The 18,773-nt window shown below is 47.0% G+C and overlaps 1 protein-coding gene across 1 annotated transcript in view; it reads left to right on the top strand.

Moving 5' to 3' along the window:
* Nucleotides 1-18,773, top strand: part of MARCHF10 (membrane associated ring-CH-type finger 10) — a 122,859-nt gene that overhangs the window by 103,182 nt on the left and 904 nt on the right. The window contains exon 9 of the mRNA XM_090041173.1: nucleotides 15,155-15,263. Coding sequence (XP_089897299.1) covers nucleotides 15,155-15,244 — 90 coding nt within the window. The 3' untranslated portion in view covers nucleotides 15,245-15,263. The remainder of the gene's footprint in view (nucleotides 1-15,154; nucleotides 15,264-18,773) is intronic.

Genomic DNA, 18,773 nt, shown 5'->3' with positions numbered 1-18,773 from the left:
TTATAACTTCAGTCCCAAATTCTGGGTGAGTTTTGGGTAGTGAGATACCACTTTACTTCCTGGAAGTCAAATACTATGACCTGTACATCCTGGCATAAAGACTAAAATGATCTAATAACACATATGCAGAAGTCCACACATGTATATTTTTTCTTGAGCTTCAAAGTATGCCTATATTGGGTATAGTTAGATTATACTTCTCCATTTTAACACTGAAGAACAAGCTACGAAATGCATCCTTTTTCACAGGTATTTCAAAATCAGAGGCCTTATAAGGGTGAATAATTGAGACGGGTGGGGTAATTAAACTTGTTAGATCATCTTATTCCTTGCTGGTGGTCTATATCAAATTATACAGCTATGTTTTTAAGACAATATTTGTGATGTATTTCTAGTTATGCTATGAGTACCAAAAACATCTGGATAAATGCCCTTTTTAGCATTTGTACAAATCTAAATAAATAATTTGATGTGCTAAAGTCTTTCCCACTGACTAGTAGATGATGCACAATCTGGTAGAAAAGGCTTTTTCAAATTATTTGCAGTAATTTATATATTTCTCCATCTGCATGGCTCTAGGCCATAGTCGGTCATAAAAAGATGATTTCCCAGAATGCTTTGACAGAAGTGTTACCAAGCTATTTTCTAGATGATTGATTTGCCATTGTGCTGTAAAATGTATATGAACATAAAGGTTTATTTAAAATGAGGTTGTCAGACACCATTTGAAAGCCTAAAGGAAGACATCATGGCTTGGAATAAAGCAGGAGTCTAGGAATAAAGCTGGCTGCCTGCAGAGAGTAAAAAATTCCAGAAAGAGCCCTAAAACCCAGTGAAAAGTAAAACATCCAGAAGAATGATATGCAGAGATTTCAGAAACACACTGCAGAGGAATGATGTTAGTGCAGGAAAGGATTTAATTTTCAAACCAATAAAACACTTAGGTTTGTTACACTAGTAGTAGTGACAGATGCCACACTTTAAGAAGTTGGATCAAGAGACTTCCATATTTGAAGAGATAGACAGGAATTTAGGAGTATCTGTGTCCTGGTCCTATGCTAAGATTTAAGCCCTGCCTATGAACGAATAAATTATTGCTAAAAGTCAGTGTTTGAAATAAAAACACTATTGATGGTTCCAGATAACGTAATTAAGAATCTCAAGGTCATACATATTCTCCAAAAATTAAGTTCATGTTTCTCTTTTTATGCATCACTGGGTTTTTTTCTCTGCTTCAACAGTGGAGTAAAGTCACTATCAGTTTGGAATGATGGTAGTCATTCTGAGCCAGGAAAATTACACAATGTACTTGCAGAAGAAACAATTATTAATTTCTATTATTCTTTTCACCATTGGCAGTTGGAATTTAGTTGTGATAAGTGAAATGCAAACAAAACATTTGTTAATCAAAGGCTAGGCAAAATGTCTTTAACACCTTGTCCTGATGAACAAGGAATGGAATAATCATTATTATAATGACTGAGGTACTGGTGAGCTTCCAATTTGTTTTAAAATTGTAAATACATCAATACAACATTGTGTTACAATGATAGCTAAAGATATAGTGGTGTTTCATTTTAATTATGGAAAAACACAGATTTTGGGGGGTTTTAATCAGAGAATTTAGGAGTTTTGTCAGAGAAGCTGCAATTTTTAAACAGAGAAAGCCAGGATCCCTGGCAATTTAAATATGGTATATGGACAGGATCATGGAGAGCCCGAGTGCTAATGAGGGCAGATGAGAAGTCCTGGCAGGATAATGCACTTACTGCCAGTAATCCAAGTAGGGCTGCATAGATGGTTTACAATGTGCTTTGGACAGCCTAAACTCTGTAGCAAGTGTGGGCAGGGAGGACATCTGGCTGCATACTGCTGGTATACAGTGTGCTGCAGAAATGAAAGGAAAGGGCACAGGATGGTGGAGTGCTAGTAAGTACTGAAGTGTGTTATTTGCAGGGAAAAGGGACAGTTACAGTGGCAATGGGGAAGAAGATGTTGAATCAGAATGGATGACAGTGGAAGAGATGTCACAAGAAGGAAGAGCCAGGGAAGAAGAGAGTGAAATTCAGTAGTTGAAGCAGCTCAGCTAGCAACAGAGGGGAAAGAAGGAAAGATAAGTGGAACAAGTCACTTTGAGACAGAGGAGAAAGAAAGGAAAGAGGAGAGAATGGTACAGGTAGAAGGAGGAGGAGTGAAGATAGAGGAGGAGAAAGAAAGGAGCCGAATTGGGAAAAGAAAAGAAAAATCACATGCTTTGAAGCTTAGAAAAAAGTCGGCAGATAGAGAGTGGGGGAAGGAGACAGGTTGACAAAAAGGTTCATTGGAGCTAATGTGGTCAGGGGGTAATGGAGAGAGGAAAGGGGAGGAGGGGAAGCAGAAAGGTGGGGGAAAAGAAAAGAGGAGGCTTTCTTGAATATCAAAGCAATAAAACAATTGGCAAAGACTATGGGGATGTGAAGAGGGTGAGGATTAGAGCAGGCTAAGTCAAGCAGCAACATAGAAGACTTGTAAAGTGGTAGAGATGTGTAATCTAAAATGGACACGCATGACTTTGTGTATTGCATCTCTAAATGTCAGAAGAGTGTTATTGAGGAAGAGGTCAGATAAGATTATGCCACTGTTGAGTGGGGTTAAAGGGGACATACTATGTTTACAGTAGTATGAAATCCCAGGGGAGAGGGATTACGAGTGTTTTGTAAAGAAACAGGGATGGGGACAATTGTGGTGGGCGGGATCAGATGTAAACAAAGTGGCTGGAGTCATGATGTTGCTCATGAGTGAGGAAGTGGAAGTGTTGCAAGTGGAAGTGAGACTGCAACAGATGCTAGTGAAGTTTGAAAAGAAAGTGTTTTTATCTCTCTAACTATCTATCTAATATATATTAATCTCATATTATAATATATATGCAGCAGCTGAATGTCAAAGAAGGATTTAGATGTTTAAGTAGTTAGAGGTGTATGTAGGCAGAGGTAGGCAGCAAATTCTGGCGAGGGATTCAATTGCATTAACAAGGAGTGGGATAGGAGAGGGGATGGAGGAGACAGAGAGCTAGGCAGCCCATCAAAAGTACTGATTAAATTTAATAAACAGAAATTTAAAGGATGTATAGGTTGGTGAGAAGGTGATTATGAGGATGGAAATGAGTGACAGACAGGTGTCAACAACTGATTGTGTATTAATGCCAAATAGACTAGGGTTTGGAAAGGAGGAGATTTTAAATGTGACCATCAGTGATCACCAGATTCTGAGAATGGAAGTGAGTTTAGATAAAAAGCAAAAGGTAGGGGGAAAGGGATATGGAAGTTAAATGTTCAATTATTACAATATGGGAAGACCTCTTCAGAAGATGTGGAACTGTGTAAAGGATGGAGGACTCTGAAGAGATACTATAAAAGTGTCTTGGAGTGGTGAATTATGATCAAGAGAAGAACCACAGAATGTTTCAGAACTATTGGTCAAAGAGAAGCCAAGAAGAGAGTGGAAGAGCTAAATGAATTGATAGTAAGGAAGCAGGATTATTAAAGGAGGCAGTAAAAGAAGTACGAGTGAAAGAAGAACTGGAAGACATAGAGCAATGGACTGCAGAATGGTCTGAAAGGAAAACATAAGAAAATCTTTCTAACTAGAGTGCTTTGGGTGGAGAAGGGGGAAGGATGATGTAAGTATTTTTCAGTGAAATTAAGGAAAAGAAGGAAGGAACTGAAAGCAGTGAGAACTGAAGAAGGAATCAGAATAGAAGAGAGTGCAAAGGTATTGGAAGTGGCGGCAGAGTTTTATAAAGAACTGTACAAAAGAAAAGGAGTTGATGGAAGAAAAATGAAGTTATTTCTTGAGGAAATAGGGAAGGAATAGTGGATAGAAAGAAACGAAAACTGGAGAAGTTAAGTATGAGAGAGCTGGAGGACTGCTTAAAAGTTTGCATGAGAGGGAAGGTACTGAGAAGAGATGGATTTTCAGTGGAATTTTATGAAATATTTTGGCAATGGCTGGGGACAGATATAGAGACATACAGGGATATAATGGAGGGTGGGGAGATATGGGAGGATTTTGCAGAAGGTGTGCTAATTTTTATATTCACTAAGGGAAAGGAAGATGTGTTAGGCAACTGGAGGTCAATAACCCTTTTAAAACATAGACTACAAATTGACGGCAAAAGTACTGGCCAAAAGATTGTGTGACTGTTTAATGACTGCCCCCTATCTTTTTGTGTGTGATGGAGCCATTGGCACAGAGAATGGTGGTAAGCTAGTAAGTGGTGTGAAGCTACAAGGAGGAGAAGTTAAATGTACATGATATACAGATCAGGACAATGTACCAATCGAGAGGATATTGAAGCATACTGAGGACTATGATGAAATGTCAGGGGCAAAATTAAATCAGATGAAAAGTAGGTGGATGTTTGTGAGGAACCGGAAGAATTTACAGAATTTCAGGCTGCTGGTGGTAGAGGGTGTAATCAAGATCTTGGGTATTCCAAAGGACACCAAAGGGAAAGGAACAAAGGCATGGGAGAATTCAGAGGTAAAAATGAGGCAGATCGTGGGATTGTGGAATGGTAGAAAGTAATTTCATAGATGTTAGGGCTGGAAGGGACCTCAAAAGATCATCAAGTCCAGCTCCCTGCCCCAGGGGCAGGAAGTTGGCTAGGGTCAAAGGATCCCAACAAGATAAACATTCAAGTGTTTCTTGAATAAGCCCAGAGTAGGTGCCTGCACCACATCGGAAGAGAGTCTATTCCAGGTTTTGGGGGTTCCAGATCCTAGCCGCCCTGACCGTGAAGTAGCGCCTCCTGATGTCTAGTCTGAATCTGCCCTCTGCCAACTTGTGACCGTTATTTCTAGTCACACCTGGTAGTGCTCGGGGGAACAGGGACTCCTCCAGTGCCTGCTGGTTCCCCCTGACTAGTTTGTAAACTGCCACTAGATCCCCCCTCGGTCTTCTCTTGTGGTGGCTGAACAGGTTCAGGTCCCTGAGCCTCTCCCCATAGGGCCTGCCCTACTGCCCCTTGACCATGCAAGTGGCCCTCCTCTGGACCCTCTCCACGTTGTCCACATCTCTCTTGAAGTGTGGCGCCCAGAACTGGACGCAGTACTCCAGCTGCGGCCTGACCAGTGTCACAGAGGGGGAGGATCACCTCCTTGGACCCACTTGAGATTCATCTGTGGATGCATGACAAGGTGCGGTTGGCCTTCCTGACTGCGTCCCCACATTGCCGGCTCATGTTCATCTTGGCATCAATGATGACTCCAAGATCCTTTTCTGCCTCTGCACTGACAAGAAGGGAGTTCCCCAACCTGTAGGTATGGTGCTGGTTCTTCCTCCCCAGGTGCATTACCTTGCACTTGGTGTTGAAACCCATCCTGTTCTCATCCGCCCACCCCTGTAACCTATCTACATCTGATTGCAGCCTATTCCTCCCTTCTAGCATGCCCACATCCCCCCACATCTTAGTGTCATCAGCAAATTTGAACAGGGTGCTTTTTACCCTCTCCTCCAAGTCACTGATGAAGGTGTTGAATAGTGCAGGCCTGAGGACCGAGGCCTGGGGGACCCCACTGCCCACATCCCTCCAGGTCAAAAATGACCCGTCCACCACCACTCTCTGGGTGCAGCCCTCCAGCCAGTTGGCAACCCGCTTGACTGTAGATGTTGACACCATAGTCCCCCAGTTTTTTAATGAGAATGGGGTGAGAGACAGTGTCGAAGACCTTCCCAAAGTCCAGAAAGATTACGTCCACTGCTACCCCTGCATCTCAGGATTTGGTGACCTGGTCATAGAAGGCCACCAGGTTGGTCTGACAGGACGTGCTGCTAATGAACCCGTGTTGGTTGCCCCTAAATAAACCTGCCCCACTGGCCCCTCGTGGACATGTGCCAGAATAATTCTCTCAAAAAGCTTGCCCAGGATCGAGGTAAGACTAACTTGCATATAGTTTCCTGGGTCCTCCTTTCTCCCTTTTTTGAATATGGGAACCACGATGGCCCTCTTCCAGTCCTCTGGCACCACACCAGAGCACCACGAGTGCCCATAAAGCCATGCCAGGGGTCCCACAATGACCTCAGCTAATTCCCTCAGCACTCTGGGGTGGAGATCATCTGGACCAGCTGATTTAAATACGTTCAGTCCCTCCAGAAGTTCTGTGACTAGATCCTCACTGACCCTTGGCCTAGGTGCACCTCCCCTGGGGCCTAGGAGGGTCCTGGCAGGGGGTGCTGATCCAGTCCCTGCTCAGGAAAATGGAGGCTAAGAAGTTGTTAAATGGGTTAGGTTTGGCCGAGTGCTCTTCCTATGAGATGTCCAGTTAGTTGAAGTCTCCCATGACAACCATGCACTAAAAGCATGCAGCCTCAGCCAGGTCCCTGGTGAATTCCTGGTCCAGTTCTTGTTTCTGGTTAGGAGGTCTGCAGTAGACTCCTACCAGGATGTCCCCTGAGCTACATTCCCCAAGTATTTTGACCCAGAGAGACTCCAGTCATCCCTCCTGAGTGCCAATGTCAATTTGGAGGAATGTGCAGCTGTCCCTGACATAGAGGGCTACACCCCCAATCCTTTTATCTGCACAATCATGCCTTTACAAGGTATAGTCATCTATACCTGTGGCCCAGTCATAGTTGAAGTCCCACCAAGTTTCCATTATCCCTATGAGGTCATAGTCATTCTGTTTAGCAGGAGGACCAGCTCCTCCTGTTTATTTCCCAAGCTCCTGGCATTGGTGTACAGGCAGGAAAGTGTCCCACTGGGGGCCCTTGCCTTTCCCACAGATCATTCCGGGGCTAGGGTAGGGGTGGGTTTCCATAAGTGTCTTAGCCTGCTACATTTACAAGGGTTGCCCAGTGGGCTTATAGTGGCGATATTCCCCCCAACAGGCTTAGTTTAAAGCCCAGTTGAGCAGGTCAGCCAATCTGGCTGAGAAGAGCCTCCTCCCTAGTGGAGTGAGGTGTAGGCCCTCTCTCCCCAGCAGACCACCCCCTCTCTCACCAAAGAGCAGACTGTGATCGTGGAAGCTGAAGACTTCACGATGACACCAGCACTACAGTCTTTGGTTGACTTCCTCAACTCATCTCTCCCTCCTCAGCCCATAATCCACAACCAGGAGGAGTGAGGAAAACACCACCTGCATGCCCAACCCCCTAAGCCCTGCTCCCAGAGCCCTGTAGTCTCTCATGACCCAGCTGCGATAGCTCTGAGCCATGCCATTTGTGCACACATGGATAAGGACCATAGTGGTTGGAGGGCCAGATAATCTTTGGTATCCTCTCTGCTATGTCCTTGATGTGGGGCCCTGGAAAGTAGCAGACCTCCTGGGCTAAAGACGACCACTCTGTGTTTCATCTTCAAGAGAGTAGGGGTGGGTGATCCTCCCTTGCCTGCAGGAGATATGTGGCAGGACGCAACCTAGGGGTGCCGTGAGCTCCCCTAGCACCCCCTACCTACCATGCCAAATCGGGTCTAAATGCACCCTCTTTATCTTGCCCGCCATGTCTTTGTTGGTAAATATTGTTAAAGGGAGGCTGCCTTCTTACCCTCCTTGGCACGGTGCCTTGATGTATCTTGGCTCCATCTAATTGCCCAGTGCACTCCAACCTTTAGGGCTGCATGTGACTCCCACAGTCGCCCGTGACCTCATGGGTCCCCGAACTCATCTCCGTGCCTGCCTGTCTCACCTCGCGCTCACGCCCACAGCCCGCACCGGGGCCTGCCTCGCCTCGCGCTCACGCCCGCAGCCCGCACCGAGGCCTTGCCTCGCCTCGCGCTCACGCCCGCAGCCCGCACCGGGGCCTTGCCTCGCCTCGCGCTCACGCCCGCAGCCCGCACCGGGGCCTTGCCTCGCCTCGCGCTCACGCCCGCAGCCCGCACCGGGGCCTTGCCTCGCCTCGCGCTCACGCCCGCAGCCCGCACCGGGGCCTTGCCTCGCCTCGCGCTCACGCCCGCAGCCCGCACCGGGGCCTTGCCTCGCCTCGCGCTCACGCCCGCAGCCCGCACCGGGGCCTTGCCTCGCCTCGCGCTCACGCCCGCAGCCCGCACCGGGGCCTTGCCTCGCCTCGCGCTCACGCCCGCAGCCCGCACCGGGGCCTTGCCTCGCGACTCCTGCAATCAGGGCTCAGGTGGCCTTGGCCTTACCTGGCCCCCAGACCCCCTTCTTGGGTCCTGTGCCCCACTGGGGCTTCCCACAAATCAGGCTGAGGCAGGCTTGGCCTTACCTGGCCCCACAAGACCCCTTTTCCAGGTCTTGCGCCCTACTGGGGATTCTCGCCTGTGCCCACACTGGGCTCCTCCCAATATTGCCCACACTGGGGCCGGGGTCGGGACACCCCAAAAAGCAGCACCACTCTCCAGCACCAGGAACCCCCCCACTACTGGGGAGCTCCCATGAGGCCTCCTCCAACCCCTACAGCCTCACCTGGTCCTCCGGTGTAACAACAAAACAGAAAACTCCCACTCCTGGGTTACAACACAAATTCCAAGCCACCTGGCTAACCTTCATATATATCCCTACTAGGGTTTCCTCTACCCAGTATCCTCATGCAAGAAAACTCCCACTCCTGGGTTCCAACATAAATTCCAAGCCAACCTGGCTATCCTTCACACATATCCTTATCAGGGTTTCCTCTACCCAGTATCATCAAGCAGACGCTGCTCTGGCCATCAGGCTTCTCTGTTATGCCTGCCCTGCTTGCTCCTGCAGAGCTCCACCCTCCTTGGCTGCCAGAGGGGAATTGACTCTGGCCTCAGCCTCGCTGTTTATATAGGCCAGGCCCTGCCCCCTTCCAGTCAGCTGACCAGACTGGTTGTCTTGGCAACCCACACCTGTGCTGCCCTGGTGACTGGCAGCTAAGCCCGTATTACTGTTTATCAGTAGCAGGCACCTTAGTGCCCTGCTACAAGCTGTTATCTCTGCAGGCTCTACTGGGGCTGCAGAAGGTTCAAATCTGTTGCAAAACCCCAGGGGGGAGGGAACCTTGGTGTGGTGGGCCTTGGGGCCCTTGACCACCTTGGTCCAATGCCCTGGCTGGACAGTATGTGAGATCCCTGAGTCCTCCCTGAGCGACCCTCCCTGGGTGACCTTGCTCTACCCTCTGCCTCCAGTTTGTGAAGGGCCTGGCAGTAAGAGTCGGTCTCCTACTCACCCTTCCTGATGGCACACAGTCTCTGGACTGAGGCTTGGAGCTCCTATCTGGCATCCCAGAGACTCCAAAGTGGAGCAAACCCTGCAGGGGTAGATGGCCATGCTCCCGGTCCTATGAGCCTGGAAACATGCCAGGCAGCCTCCACAGCCAAGAGCCAGGAGCTCCATCCGTGTGGAGCCTGGAACCATGGGTTACATCTGGTTGGAAGCCTCTGAGGGGCCAGAGGGGGAGGCTGCAGAGTCTGAGTATGACATGTGCCCATCTGCATCGTGCTGCTGTAGGGGACTGCCTACCCTAGAGGGTTCAGTGGCAGGGGTGTGGGCCCTCCCGCTCACCCTCTTGTGCAAACTCCCTTGCTAACTTGTGCGCCAGCCCAAGAAGCACACATGTTTGTGCATCCTGTTCACGAGGCTCCAGTCGTGTGGCTCCCTGGGAGGCTGGGTGAAGTAGTAGCTGGGTGGGGGCATGACCCTTCTCAGCTCCACTCATCCGCCTTCCTGCTGGCTACATCTCTCCCACCATGGGCCCCTGCTTACATGTGGGCAGGCCAGGGGTCAGCGGGGGTCCTGGGATCTCTCCTGGGGGGTCCCTGGGCTCATGGGGGCACAGTGGGCTTTCACCCACACATCTTGCACCAGAGCCAGGACCTGAGTGCAGCTTCTCCCATTGCCAGGCCTTTTTTAAACTGCATGCATGTTCACAAGGGCCGGCTGGTGCTGTGGTGCTCTTGGAGGGCTAAGGGGGTCCCTCCCCGCACTGAAGGAAGGGACAGGTAAGTGCCCCCCGCAACCTGTCTTATCTTTCAAAGGTAAAGTGGCTGTGGTTAAAATGGTACTCTTGCAAATCATCCTTTTCACAGGAGTGGTGTTTTTACCAACATGGCAACAGATAAACAGGGTACAAAGGCAGATATGCTGTTTTTGGGGGGAAAGTAGCCAGAATGGAGCTATACAAAACCAAGGAATTAGGAGGATGGAGATGCCAGATTTGGAAAACTTAGTGTATACTTGCTTCATAAGAATATTCTGTAAAGAGGCAATGGAGGGCATAGGGAAGACTGACTGCATGCTTCTGCTGTCACCTGGCAGGAAGAATGTTAAGAAGATAGGGAACTGTAACAGGGGGCTTTCTCGGGGCCGATCTGTCATTGGCCTGCCCACTTGTTTCTGGGCCAACCACCCGCCTCCTCTCCTGCCACGCCTTGTTATTTCTTAATTGGTTCTTATTAAGGCAGGAGGCTGCCCATTCTTGCCCCGATGCCAGGGGGCGATAGCTGCAGCTCTGTTCCTCCCCTACACCACAGCCCATGCCTCGCAGTTGGCATTCACAGTTCTTAACATCACCAGCCTCACACTGGGCCCCAGAATCCTGCAGTGCAGACCCCAACTGGATCCCTCCAATCAGGCAGCCTACTCCACCCTCATTCTGGGCTGCCCAGCTCCCTGAACTCTTCCCCCTCTTGGGCGTGGTCCCCTGGGACCTTTGCCACACAGGGCCTGGTCTCACCTCCAAGGCCATTTGGAACCCCAGACCCTCAGCTCTGGGTGTCCTTTGTGGTGGGTTTCTGGCCCTTTTGACCCTTCTGGTCCTGGCACCAGCATTGACCAGACAAGGGTGTTTCAAGTCAGGCTTTTGAGCCTCTAGCCCACTCTCTACCCTGGGTTCATCTTCTTGGCCCTACTATGGGGCAACCCATCCAGTTGTGGGAGCTGGGGTTATTAAGGCGCCCCCAGCTCACCTTTCACTGGGGTGCTAATAGGCCTGGTATTTCCTGGGAGCTCCCACACTACTGAGAGCCCCACCAGGCCACCCACTCTTGGCAGGGTGAAGTTTTAGGTCATGCCCAGGACCAGATGCCTCCAAACAATCTCCTTAAGCTCTTGCCCTTACCTCCAAGGATATTGCATTCAGCCTTGCAGCCAGGCAGTGTTTCTGCCTGCCCTGCCAGCATCAAACTGCTGTGTTTTATACAGGCATCCAGACATCTAAAATGGCCACTGCAATCAACCTGCAGGCTCCTTGGTTCAGCCCTTAAAGTGGCAGGCACCAACAGTGCATTGCCATAGGAACATATGGGGAAGATTAGAAAAAACTGTGGGCGTGGCAGCCCTCAGCCCACTATGCAAAGATGGAGAGCTTTTTAAGAGTAAATAAACTTGAGAGGATGGGATTACAGTGACTGAAAGACGATAAGAAGGTGATTAATATGCTAAGAAAGATAAGTTGTTTTTTGGTGGAAAAACAGATGGCAAATGTGTGGAAAGAAATGACAGACAGTAGATTGAAAAGAAAACTTATAGATATTGTATGGATGATGATATGGAATATTCTTCCTGTGAGGGGCATTCAGCATGAATGGGGTTTGGTAAGATCAACAGTGTGCCCACGAGAGGGATGTGGGGCTGAAGAATCAGTACCACATATATGTTGGGAGTGCCCTTTTGTGTAAGGGGAATGGGTGTGTTGATTTTTGAGGACGATCAATATGAACTGTGACTTAACATATGAAATGATGCTGTATGGGTTAATGCCCAAAGGGCTGGAGAGACAGGGCATGTCTACATGTGCATTAATGTGCTGGGTTATGGTGCATTAAGTCTAGTAGCTGTAATAGGTATTAACTGTGCAGTAACCAGTTTCCCAGGGGTGGTTTGCCTGTTCTTTGCATTTTGGGAAGGCTGACCCCTGCAAGTTTTCCCAGATGCAGGAAACTTAACTGCACAATTTTGTTGCAGTGAGGAACTGTTTTCTTGCATTCCCCTGGGCTTGCTCCCTGGCCTTTTGGCTTGGAGCAAAAGAGACTAGAGGGCATCTGAACCCCAGGGTCCCTGGGCTTGCACATAGGATGTCTGCCACAGATCTGGCGAGTATCTGAAGGCACAGACTGATGGGTCTGAGAAGGAGGATACTTGCCCGGTGGTAGAGCCACATGGACTTGAACTATTTAGCTCTCCTGAGTTGAAACTTGAAACTTGACTATTGGGCTTTGCCCAGTAGAATTTAGAACTGATTTGGCCCTTGAAACACAATTTTAAAAGAATGCGTTTTATAGTCATGCTCAGTGCTGGCTGCATTTATTCAGCTCCTTGGTTGGTTTCTATTGCTGAGCACGTGTTCCTTTTTGACAGCATTCTAACAATAGACAATGTATTTAGTGAGATTTCTCTGTATGTAATTATAAGATGAGGGACTTTTTTCCCTATGCCATTTGGAAGTGGTGGGGGGTGAGTGGAACCTCACAATGTATTTGAGTAAGTATAGTAGCATGGATACAATTTCATAGATTTCATAGATTTCATAGACATTAGGGCTGGAAGGGACCTCGGGAGATCATCGAGTCCAGCCCCCTGCCCAAAGGGCAGGAAGTCAGCTGGGGTCATAGGATCCCAGCAAGATAAGCATCCAATTTACTCTTGAAGGTGTTCAATGTAGGTGCTTGAACCACCTCCGCTGGCAGACTGTTCCAGACCTTGGGGGCTCGGACAGTAAAGAAATTCTTCCTTATGTCCAGCCTGAAACGGTCTTGCAGGAGTTTGTGACCGTTCGACCTCGTCATCCCTTGGGGCGCTCTGGTGAACAGACGTTCCCCCAGATCCTGGTGGTCACCCCTGATAAACTTATAGGTGGCCATCAGATCACCCCTGAGCCTGCGCTTTTCCAGGCTAAAGAGTCCCATGGCTCTCAGCCTGTCATCGTAAGATCTGTTTTCCTGACCTCTGATCATGCGTGTGGCTCTCCTCTGGACTCTCTCAAGCTTCTCCACATCCTTTTTGAATTGTGGAGCCCAAAACTGGACACAGTACTCCAGCTGCAGCCTCACCAAGACCGAGTACAAGGGGAGAATGACGTCCCAGGATTTGCTCGGAGAAGCATCTATGGATGCACGCCAGCATTTTGGTCGCTTTACTAGCCGCAACATCGCATTGCAGGCTCGTGTTCATCTTGTGGTCAGTGATGACCCCCAAGTCTTTTTCTTCTGTAGTGCTAACCAACGTAGCAGTGCTAAGCCTATAAGGATGCTGCAGGTTTTTCCTCCCAAGGTGGAGAACCTTGCATTTATCGGTGAGGTTCTCGTCTGCCCATTTGCTGAGCTTGTCCAGGTCAGCCTGGATCACCCGCCTATCTTCTAGGCGTGCATGCTTTGCCCCAAAGTTTGGTGTCATCAGCGAACTTGGCCAGTCCACTCCTGACTCCAATGTTCACATCGTTAATGAAGATGTTGAACAGTATGGGTCCCAGGACAGAGTCTTGAGGGACCCCACTGGTTACAGGGCACCATGATGAGTGACTGCCATCAATCACAACCCTCTGGGTCCGACCACGAAGCCAATTTCCCAGCCAGTGGATCGTGGTGGAGCCAAGGCCACAACTGGGCAGTTTGGCCAAGAGGTGATCATGGGATACCAGATCAAAAGCTTTTTTGAAGTCAAGATATATGACATCAATCTCTTCTCCCTTGTCCAGGTGATAGGTCACCTGGTCATGGAAGGAAATGAGATTGGTCAAACAAGACCTACCCGCAACAAACCCGTGCTGGCTGTCCCTTAGGATGTTAGCCTGGGCCAGTCCCTCAAGGATGGCCTCCTTAATAAACTTTTCCAAGATCTTCCCCAGGATAGAAGTCAGGCTAATGGGCCTGTAGTTAGCCAGATCCACTCTCCTCCCTTTCTTGAAGATCGGCACCACATTGGCCTTCTTCCAGTCTTCGGGCACTACACCAGAGCGCCAGGAGTTTTCAAAGATCCGTGCCAGGGGCTGGGCTATGATGCTCACCAGCTCCTTGAGAACCCTGGGGTGCACATTGTCAGAGCCGGCTGACTTGAAGGTATCCAGTTTCTCAAGGTGTTCCTTCACGAGGTCAGCATTGATGGAGGGTAGGGGATCCCCCTCACCCAGATTTCCCTGTCCCATAGCAGGCATGGGCATCCCATGTGACTGATGAAAGACTGACGCAAAGTACCTATTTAATAGGTTGGCTTTTTCCTGGGCGTCAGTTGTCAGTTGCCCCATCTGGTTTAGCAGGGGTCCAACATTGCCCTTGCTTTTCCTCCGGCTCCCCACATATCTGAAAAAGGACTTTTTGTTGTCCTTGATGCCTGAAGCTAGTTGGAGTTCAGTTGCAGCCTTGGCTTTCCTGGTTTGCTCCCTGCAGGACCGGACCAGCGCGGAGTAATCCTCTTTGGAGGTGAATCCCGTCTTCCATCCTTTGTAGGCTTTCCTTTTTAGCCACAGTAGGTCCGCTAGGTCTCTGGAGAGCCAGGGGTGCTGCTGTACCTTCTTACTGCCTTTCCTCCGTGTTGGAATAGATTTAGCTTGTGCACTGAGGATCGCTTCCTTGAGAAGCAACCGTTCTTCTTGAATAACCAGCTTTTGTTTAATCACTAGTTGGAACAGGCTGCTGTTTGTCTCGAACTAATTCAATTTTGTCTTTTTTCTGGATGAGATATTCTTCACTCCCTTTTACTTTTCTATCCTATGATATCCCTGGTTATGTTTTAGATGAAATTCAATGCCCTATTTCAAGCTGAAGGCCAGACTTATAGATCATAATAATTCCATGTGGTTGTAAAAAGTATGAAATTACATTTATATTTACATTTACACAGATAAGCATTAGACATTACTTCTTTGGACCGTGTAAATAGTGTTCTTTACTTTTCCACAAAAGTTTAATTTGAGACCTTTATTACTTTTTATTTTCAACATCCTACTTAAATAATGCTGAAAGTCAGTTCTGGCCCTGGAGTTTGACAGACTGAGCTCAGGAAGCTAAGCCAGGTCTGTCACATACCAGTGCCAAGTCCTTATGCTAGGCTGTGGGGTGTGATAACATAGACATGGCAATTAACAAATGTAATATAAAATGTGAAAATAGCTCACAGTTAAGTTCAGAGTTAATAAATACAAAAAATAATATAGTCCATGACTTGTGTAACGCACTTTTTTTTGTTAACTATTTTTCATTCTCCAGGCCTTTAGTAATCAGCATTGCAGTTACACTTTGATTTGTTTTTCATGCACACAGGCACACAGTGAACTAATGAATGCAGGTGTCTACTTGGTGCTGCTGCTTCACCTTTATGAACAGAGGTTTGCTGAACTCATGAACTCATAACCAAACCACCAGAGATAGGGTAAGACAAGGAATCACACAGAAGCAATGTCATGTTCTTGTTATTTACTTAGTTAAATCCTTATCTAGCCAAAGGTTCGTTTCTAATTGTCAAGTCCATAGGAACTATGCAGTAGGCAAAGCATTCATGGACAGTCTTTCTCCTTCAGAATCAGACACAGCTTTATACGCTGGCTAGACCCTCCCCAGAGGTGTAGTCTGCAATCTTGCCTAATGATACCCAGACTCCCCTGCTATCCTAGTGCAGAGTTGTTAATTTTCCTGTATACTATCAATTACCTGTAAAAACTCCACCCTCTCTCAAGCAGCTCCAGAAGATCCAGCTGAGGATTAGGGTCTTTGTTTTGTGTTTCCTTTGAATTCCCTGTTATTATACTGAAAAAGTTTTCAGAAAAAAGTCTTAAATAATTTCTGGGATAGATTGTATGGTGCATGGTGAAATGTAGCCTAAACCACTAGCTAATGAGAAAGCTATAAACCTTTCTTGCAGTGTAGATTTGAACCACTGTAATTTTATATCAGGGCATTTTGTCACACCAGCTAATCTTGTTAAACTAAATCTGTTCTCAGTGATCTCTCAATGAATTCCCTTCAGTTGCTCAGTACTAGTGCATTATGGATACCTGTGTAACACTTCCTCACATAGATCTCCAAAGCATAATTTGTAGAAGCAGACATCCGTAGATGGAGAAGTGTCGAAGTGACTTTTTTCTATTGTGACTTATACATATATAGCAGTGTTCAATGTATAAGACAAGAGCTGTATAAAAGAATGCATTAATATTAAAATTCATCAAAATATTCCTGATTTTTTTAAACAAGATTACTGTTTACTGGAGGGGTGTGTCTACACATGCCATTGGAGGCAGCAGTAAACTGTGGAGCTTATTACTCTACAGCTTGTTGCTCCTGGGAAGCTCTGGGAAGCACATTTGCACTTGCGCCCAGACTGCAGCACACTGAGCCAAGCCACAGCAGCCCTCAATGGCAGACAGTCCAGGGATGTCAACCTGCCAGCCTGGGGCTGCTCCAACCAGGGTCAGTGTGCTGTGAAGGGGCTGGCTGGGGCATGAGGGTGCCTTAGTGCAGAGCTTGCTGGCAGGCAGCCCCAGCACTGAGGCACCCTTATGCCCCAGCCAGCCAGTCAGCGTCTACATGTGTGCTGCTGCACACAAAAAAACTCCACAGCATTTTGTATTTGCGAATTCCAGTGTATTTACAAGTACTGCCCTGCTGTGGAGTTTATTAGTTTTGCACACCCTAACAGGGGTGTGCATGTAGACACTGAGACGTTTACTGTTTCTTTAAATAATCAACTGCACAGTAAATGTCTTGTGTAGATGTGCCTGAGATGGTGGCCACTACATAGATTGATCATAAGAGGGCTAGAAGGGCCACATCTACACAAAATATTGACTGCAAATTGCCTAATTAGCTCCGCAGTAAACAACTTGCATTTTTTACTTTGCAGCAATGCATGTGTAGATGCTGGAGGGGCTGGCTGAGGCAAGGGTGCTTCATTATGGGGGCTGCCTGCCAGCTAGCCCCACCCTGGAATATCCTCATGTCCCAACCAGCCCCTCTGCAACATGTTGAGCCAGGTTGGAGCAGCCCTGGGCTAGCAGGCTGATCACCTAGGCCCCCTGCCAGCCAGGGGTGCTCTGACCCAGCTTCTGGGCACACATGTAAATGCAGTGCCAAGGAAGTAATAAATTCTGGCACAATAAGCACCAGAGTTTATTGCTTCGACTTAATTGCACATGTAGATGCACCCAAAGAGAATACTACAACTCTGTGGCATCACACCAGTGGCAGTGATGTAGCTTCTCCATCACTGCTTTCCACCAGTGCTAGCAGAACAGTGGTGCAAACTGAACAGATACAGGATACAGAGATGAAAAGCCTTGCTTTGAACAAATTACAATGCTTCAGTGCTATATATAGTCAAAAGCTTTTCTGAATGCTAACCAAAGAGTCTGTATTGCTGCATTTTAGACTCTTGGTTGCATTCCACTTCTCATGGACCTTGACAGGTCCCTGGAAGTAAAGGATACCTGTACAGTGGGATTTTTCAAAAGTACCTATGTGACTGTGGAGCACAAGTTCCATTGACTTTTGATGGAATTTATTCTCCAAAGTCATGTAGCTACATTTAAAAATCCTCTGTGTTGAGCAGTGTTGGCTAACCACATCCCCAATCCAATCTCAAACCAAGGGTCAGGAGCAGGGGCATTTTATGGCCTTCACACAAGCCCCATACCTCCCAGGGAACACCCCACATTGTGTAAACAATTTTCACACCTATGTAAAGCTCCTTTATGCCGCCAAAAAAAATATAGTGGACTTAATGTACCTGAGAGTACAAAAATCAGTCTGATGCAGCTTGTTGGCATCATGGACATAGTTTAGAACAAAATATATTTCTACATTCACAAATCATTTCTTTTCAGTCATTTGGCAAGGAAAATTCACCTGAAGCTGAGACTGTGTTATATGCCTTGTGAAGCATTCTGGAATGACATTTTTCTTATTTCTAAATTCACAGATCGTTGCTTCACTGGGAATGTTATAAATACAATTGAACTGGTCTGAAAAGGTTACATACATTGAACTAGAGGCTTTGGTGCTTGTAGCTATTCTGAAGTCTTCTCCATCAATCATCCCAGTACTGATGTAGCTTTCAGTCCTTACTGTCTGGTAAGGATTTTAGTTAGCTCATGACATGGAATATTAGATTTTCATGATTTCCTTATACTCACGCCACTTTGAAAAGGCCTGTGTGAAAAAATACAGACATTGCTTTTAGTTCAGTAATCCTTATTTTATTCTTTTTATGCAGAAAAGTTTATCCTTAGAACAAGTTATTTTTCAGCCTCTCTCTATTTCTAACCTTGCCAAGACTTAAATCATATAATTAACTAAGGCTGAGTGATTCTTCTAGACAAAATAGAAAACTCACAGGTTCATTATGGCAAGAAAACCAAAAGTCACAAGTCTGGCTGAAAACCCAACAAGCTGAAACACTTATTTTGAAACAGGTAAAAGAAAATAGTCATTTGTGGCATCAATGCTTTCAGCTTTTTTTGGTAGCCCAATTTGTGAGTGCCCTTTTAGACAAAATATTTATAGCACAAGCACTGAATTTATTACAGCAATAGAAGAGAAACAACCATCAAAAGCAGCATGTCAGCAGATCTGAGTGCATGAATGAAAGACAATTAAGTTACTTTCTGACCCTTTTTCAAACATTCACCTACTCTACACTTGTGCCACCAGGATGCTCTTGAAGTAAAACCTTCTCTTCCATGCAGCTCTGCCATACTGCTTGTGGGGTGGGACTATATCTGGTAAAGAACATGGACCTAGGAACATTAATGTTTTTGGGCTTCTATAAAAATATTTATCTCCTGCAGACAAATCAGAAAAGTTGTCTGTATTTCTCTGCCATGAAGGAACAAAAGCTTTCTTACTGAAATAACCATGTAGTAGTTTGGCCAAATCTCTTTTCCTT

This window comes from Crocodylus siamensis, chromosome 4, assembly GCF_052110815.1.
Source record: "Crocodylus siamensis isolate JL-2025a chromosome 4, ASM5211081v1, whole genome shotgun sequence".
In the NCBI taxonomy this organism is placed as follows: domain Eukaryota; kingdom Metazoa; phylum Chordata; order Crocodylia; family Crocodylidae; genus Crocodylus; species Crocodylus siamensis.
This window is presented reverse-complemented; position numbering and strand designations above follow the sequence as displayed.